The 6632-nt window shown below is 45.1% G+C and overlaps 1 protein-coding gene across 1 annotated transcript in view; it reads right to left on the bottom strand.

Annotated features, from left to right (window-relative positions):
- Window positions 1-843: 843 nt before the first annotated feature.
- The window catches only part of KDM5B (lysine demethylase 5B), a 55755-nt gene continuing 49966 nt past the window's right edge, over window positions 844-6632 (bottom strand). The window contains exons 24-27 of the mRNA XM_056361930.1: window positions 4817-4928; window positions 3276-3430; window positions 2380-2706; window positions 844-1711 (exon numbers count right to left, since the gene is read on the bottom strand). Of these exons, the coding sequence (XP_056217905.1) occupies window positions 1574-1711; window positions 2380-2706; window positions 3276-3430; window positions 4817-4928 (732 nt within the window). The 3' untranslated portion in view covers window positions 844-1573. The remainder of the gene's footprint in view (window positions 1712-2379; window positions 2707-3275; window positions 3431-4816; window positions 4929-6632) is intronic.

Genomic DNA, 6632 nt, shown 5'->3' with positions numbered 1-6632 from the left:
TTTTGGTGATGGCAGGATGTCATAAGGATAGCGCTTACCCTGATACACAGATCTTCTAGACCTCCCATCTTCCAGGGCTCCAGAAGTTCCACTTCTTAGCAGGCCACAGAACCACCCCACTGTCGCCAGGCCACTTCCAAAGCTATGTTCTGCGTGAGCAATTGTTCCCCAAAGGATTTCAGGTGCAGCCCCACGTGGAGCACCTCACGGGCTTAAACAAACCACCTCACCTCCTCAGAGATCCTGTACCTTCCAAGGCAGCACTGCTCCGCCACCACCTGCACTGCCCCGATACCCACCAGGCTACGGTCCCTAAACAGTCTTTGATAGAACTGTAACCAGTCCAGAACCTTCCTTATTCTTCAGGCTTTCAGCCTCAATGCAAGCAGCAGCGGCTGAAGGGAGCCTGCCCACGGCCAGGCAGACGCTCTGGGGGCCACCAGGACACGCTTGCAGAGCCAGCGGCAGCGCACGCCGCAAGGCAAGTTTCTCCTTCCGAAGCCAAAGGAGCTGCCCCTGCCTGAATTCCCCATTCCTGCCCCTGCCAAACCACAAATCATCATTTCAAACCTTTTTATTTTAATCCTGTTAATTCACCTAACAGGCAGGTCACTTCAGTTTTGGAAAAGCTCTGCAAAAAAAACTTCAAAAGGTCTGTGTTTGGGGGTTTTTTTTGGTATGCGAAATGTTTTGCTCTGCCTTCTCCTTCCAAAGCTGAATATACAAGTAAGAAAATATCACTGATTTTGCTTTTTTTTTTTTAAAGATGCATTTCTCTTGAATAAGAGAACCCATCAATGCAATCAATATGGATCCAGAGGGAAATGAAACTGCAGTTCAAGCTCTCTAAAAACACCAACATTTAATTTTATAACATAACCAGGGGTTTATTCCACAATATAAACTGCAACATTTGATACAAGCTACCCAAAAAAGGAGAAAGCCAAAATACAGCTGTGGCAATTACTTTACAGACCTTTTTTTTCTTCCTGTCTTCTACATCACTGGGCCATCAGTGACACTAGGATCTAACATTTGCTTTCTGTACATCAACCAATGCTAGAAGCAACACGCTGTTCAGAATTGTCATTCCAGTCACTGAAACCAGACATAGAAGTTATTGCTCAGATAAATAAACCTAGCCTACGAAAAACAAAGTGGAAAAAAACTAAAGTCTCCAAGGAGTTAAACAGAGTAAACAGGGATTTCCTCACAAGAGGATTTATTGGAAAATTCGTGGTGCAGGTTGTTTTGCACCTAACCCAAGCTGAATTAAATACGCCGGTAGATCCCAGAGAGGTAATTTAACGCTGTACAATAAAAGGTGCATGTTTCAAATGCCTTCCAAATTGGTGGAAACCCCTGCTAAACAGTCAGCATCTCAAACCTCAACAACCACAAACAGATCAAGGGAAAATACAAAAGTGTCAAAAACTGTTTTGAGTTCTGGAAAATGATCCCATAAGGATAGAAGTAGCACCATTTGCAATCTGGTTCTTAAACCAGCCCCTGTGGCTTTATTGGAAAACTGATAACCTTCTTTATTCAAGTCCTGAAGGGTTTATGGGGAGTTTTACTTCCGATATTGAGAGTCCTTCCCAGTGCAGCTGATGCAGATGTAGTCCTCCTTCTCTGCCATTTCTGGAGAGATGCCCACACACACCTGGTGGAACCACTGGTTGCAGCTGCCATCGCACTGGACCCAATCCACCTAATGGGGAACAGACACACTGGTGTTCAGCGAAGGACCAAGCCAACACACAGAGCATTAAGTCATTTTGGGGATTAATCCATCTGAGTGAGAAATGTCCTGTTCTATGACCTGGTTAGTGCTGGATATTCAACCGTGCTCACTGTTCTCTGGACTCCTGCAGTCCAGCTCCTCTGAAGGAGAGAGGAGGGCACACTTCCCTTATCCCTCTCCTGTTGCTCTCCCACTGATAGCATGATTATGGAAGGCAACTTCACCACAGGCTCACAGGCATCAGATGTCCCTCATCTCCACTCTCCAGTCAGGATGGACTCCAGTCAGCCCCACGGCACTGCCCCCATCCACAGAAAGGCTGCAACCCACAAAATCTACCTACATCTCTACTTCAAGGGCAGAGATGAGTGCAGTGTCTGCACAGCCCATCTCCCGATTCCATGCAGACGTTTAGATGTTCACCTGCCTTCCCCAGTCCCAGCTGCATGGCTGCTCTGGGAGGAGATGAGAAGGGTCATTAACTAGATGTGTCCCTGCAGCAGCAGACACTGTCTCTGGGTTCTCAAGTGCCTCATGCTCTCTTTTTAACTAGTATTTCGGCAAACAGTTTCAGGGCAGCCAAACGCCCCAGATCCCAGCATTCAGACCACCACAGGAGGTCTGCTTCTACTGACCTCATCTCCCTCAGGCTGCAGACAATTCACAGCAGGGCAGATGGCATCGTCATCCTCCGAGTCCTCCTGCTCAGAGAATGACACATCTGAGGGAAGCAAGTGGCTTTCACTGGAACGCTGCATCTCAAAGAGACGCTCCCGCTCTCTCTCCAGTTTGTTAGTACAGAGATCCTTTGAGTGATTCAGTTTTAGTTTCTTCTTCTTGGGTGTTCTCATCTTTTTTACTCTTGCTCTCTTCTCATCACAGAAGCTCTCTCTCTCAAAACGACGCTTTAGTTTTCTCTCCATGTAACTAATTCCATCCTTTTTTCCTCGGCAACACTCATTCTGTTGGAAAGATATTTTGGCAAAATTTTAAGCATGCAACTAACACTCATTATCCTGTTGTTCCAAACCCTGCTTTTAGAAATAGGCTTAAGTAAGAGAGCAGCATTTGACAGAGCACTGCCTTTTCACCAGAAGTGGGATGCATGAGAGAAGCAAAGGATAGGATAGGGTCACACCCCAGTAACAGAACTTATAGAAAAAAGGATTCTCCTTTCCTTCCCCTGAGTCCACTGCTTCAAAGGCAGCTCTCTCTGAAAGCCTCTACAATACAGGACAAGAGACAAACGAGGATAGGTGTATTTAGGTCCTGGTTGTCCCACAACAATTTAAAATACAGAGTGACCACAAAAACCAGATTCAAACTGCAAAAACATATTAGGCCACAAGTTTATTCAATAGTTTGTAACAGATTTGTTAAGTTATTGACTTCCTGACTCCTTTTGAATGAGGAAAATGTATTTTCATGGAAGTACAGCCACACAGACAAACCTCTTTGTAAAGCTTATGGGTTCAGGCAGAGCCTCCACGCCGAAGTGACCCCAAGCTCACTGCTGCTGTCAGACACTTGCCTTTTCATTTGTCGGTCCAACGGATGACCTCTGCTCTGTCTGCAAAACAGGGCTTTGCTTTGTGAATAGGATCTGGTACAGCTCCTGTATTTCCGGCAGAGAAACCTGTAGCAGCTGGGCTTCCATCATCAGCTCATCCAGCTCTGTGCTAATGACTATTATGAAAGACGGAGAGAGGAGAAAAGGAATTCTTCAGTGTCAGCACTAATGAGAACTGCACAGATAATGAAAATTCTTCTCTGGTAGCACATTTGAAAAAAAAACAAACAAAAAAACCCCAAACCCACAGAAAACCAAACCACAACTGCAACAGACTTTAAATCTGCAACTGTATGAATTAACTCTTATCTGTTCCCTCTTCATCGCTCACTTTTAACAGCAGGGTTAAAAAGATAAAGGCTTGCACAGACGTTACTGCACTTGGCTCAGCATCCTTCCTGGCTTGCATTTTTTACTGATTTGAGCATAAGCAATTGCCATCATTTTTGGCCATTTCTCCTGCTTCTGAAGCTACAAGAAGCATGATGATCCCCTCGCTATGTAATAAGTGGGTAAGGTGAACAAACTGAGTGAAATCGTAAGTGAAGCAGAGAGAGGAGAGGAGGAAGAGCCAAGAGGACAAGGCTTGCAACTGAGTCCTGCTGTACAGTCATCACCCAGTGCTGCTATCGAGCTTCAGAACTTGCACTGGGCTTTTCAAACAGTCACAGCTAGGGGAGACTGAAACCACTGTGTAAGTAACAGCTTTTTAATATAGTGTTCAGTACAACTCAAATATAGCCTGAAAAATAAACCCTGCAGAACAAAGGCCTGCCTTGTTGGATTTTAACTGTAACATTAAACTGAAGCGTCTTGTGTAATATTAGTACAGACTAAGCTGCACTAACTTGAAAACATGAAGATAAGACTAGACCTGTGTCCCTGGATCATTATGCATCAGGAGGAAAGAATTTCTTTTACAGTTGTAAAATGATGCAATTTATAGCGTGTCAGTGTTAGTCCAAAAAACACGTCTGAGTTAGGGAGCATGGAAAACCTGCACAGAGCGACCTGGAGCACAGCAGCAGCCGCAGCACCTATGAAAACTTAAGTGTCTGTGACAGTTACGCAGCTGCAAAACTTACATTGACTCGTGTCCTGTGGATTAAGTCCCCCATGGCCTCCAGCACTACTTATTCCCATCCACTTCCTACAATTTCAATGGTCTCTCCCCTCCCCCTCCTGCAGCCCACGTGGCTGGCTGCAGCACGTTGTCAAGTTGGAAGAGGCCAGTTCTCAACTGATACCTCTTGTCCTATCACACCACGTCGTTTCATTACATGTGGGAATCTGTATTGTTGAGAAATTTACCCCTTTGCCAAAGCTGGAGACATTAAGTTCCAAAGCTGCTGAGGGGATGGAGAAGCAACCAGATGCAGAGTGCAGCCACGTGCCTCCCTGCCTCAGCCATCTCCTGTTGGCCAGGACACACTCTCTTCTCCACCACCAAACACGGGAGAAAGGAAGGGGGGGAAACCCACCACAAAGTAACGATTACAAACCATGAAGTGGGATGCAGTGCTGTCCTGTAGAAAATGGAGAATGTAAATATATGGTTCTGTTATCCCAGTCATGAGGCATGGAGAATGACATTGCTCCAATTGTCTGGGAAACCTAGAAAACAAAGCGCATCGATATTTTCACTAAACGTAGTTTTGAAGTGTCAAATAACTGCAATAGAATCAATACTTGTTTCTCCTACAATTGCTTAAATCTTATATTCCTAGAAACTGTTCAATCTAGTAAACCCAAATCCTTCATCCTACACTGGAAACAGGCAAAACCAACTTTACTGCCAGAATTCTTAGGTATAAATTATCATTTCCACAGAGCTCAGGAACCGGCCCTGGCACAGGCAGTCACTGCAGGATAAGCCCGGACTGGGAAGCGAGGGCTTCACCTCTAGGATCGACTCACGGTAAAATATTAGTTTCCTCCTTTTGTTCACAATAAAAGAAGTGATTGCTCACTACCTTGCTCTGCTGAAACGCCAAACTGCTTGGAAGACTTCTCCTTACCCCAGCACGCACAGCAGACATGCCAACGGCAAAACGTGTGCTTACATATGCAAAGGCCACTCACACAAGCCAGCAAGTGTCAGTTTTGGACTCATGAGTGTCAGAAAGGTGTCTCACCAGATGCTTTCCAAAATACCCACTACCTCACTAATTCAAGTGTCTGGACCCTTTCAAAAATCTGGCTCTCATCAGTTCTCACAACTGTTTTTCAAGTGAATTTTCCCCAACTCATCTAAATGCTCCACATTCTTCACTTTGGCCAGTGCCAAAGCAGCCCAACTCCAGCAGTTACTGCTACGCACTTCTCTGGAGGAAGGAGAGTGTTGGATCACCCCAGATTACAGGGAAAATAGAACTGTTACACGACAGGACAGCAATGCCGAGACACTGAATTCACCAAAAAAACACCTCAAATCCCCTTGAGACCAGAGTTTCAGCTTGGCTGCTGTGCTGAGATGGCTCTGGAGGCCACCTCTGAGCCACCCCAGTGCCACTGTCTCCAGGAAGGCTCCGTGGCCCAGGCACAGCAAGGGACCAGAGCTGGTGCTTGTGGTCAGACGCTCTTGCACTGAGCTTCCCAGGGACTTCTGATTTGGGAAATGCAGTCACAGGACCTGAACTAGCTCTGCTAGTTACCTTGATTTAGAGATTTACTGACTTGAGCTCTACACCAAAAAAAAAAAACCCGGTGAGACTGTTTTCAGGTTGGAGGAACCCCACAGCACCTCACTGAGCTAATAAAACTAAACTTACTGTTTCCATTTCTGGCCCAAACATCAACTTACATGCTCAAAATCTTGTCCGGCTTTTTTGAGTTACACTAGTAGGTCTAGCAAAAATATATTTTTGAAGCTGAGTTATCAGGAAAACTCTCTTAGATGCCTAAATATGGTTTTGATTTCTAAAACTAGGTTTGCCTGTTTGAAAAATTTGGTCAACACAAGCAACTTGGTACAGCTGAGTTACCTGAGAAGCAGCTACAATACCTCGTCAAGCACATGTGGCACATTCTGTATTTTATCATAACTGAGCGTGAAAACACAAACACACAGGCTAACTGTATAACAGGGTTGGACTAGCAAAATTAAGGTGTTTCAATCAAAAAGTAAAAGCAATAGAGTGCATTTCATTTTGGGGTGCTCTATGTTTTTTTGTGCTGCACAGACCTGTTGTCTCAGATTTTTTCTGCATTTATCATCTCATGAAAGCTAGAAATGCTTAACCCATTTCCCACTTTCCCCACGCTTTTTGCTGAAAGGTCTTTACTGGAGGACATGTGAAACTCCCTCATGACCACATC

The sequence above is a fragment of the Falco biarmicus genome, chromosome 16 (genome assembly GCF_023638135.1).
Source record: "Falco biarmicus isolate bFalBia1 chromosome 16, bFalBia1.pri, whole genome shotgun sequence".
Lineage (NCBI taxonomy): Eukaryota > Metazoa > Chordata > Aves > Falconiformes > Falconidae > Falco > Falco biarmicus.
Note: the sequence above shows the minus strand (reverse complement) of the source record. Positions and strands in the feature narration are given on the sequence as shown.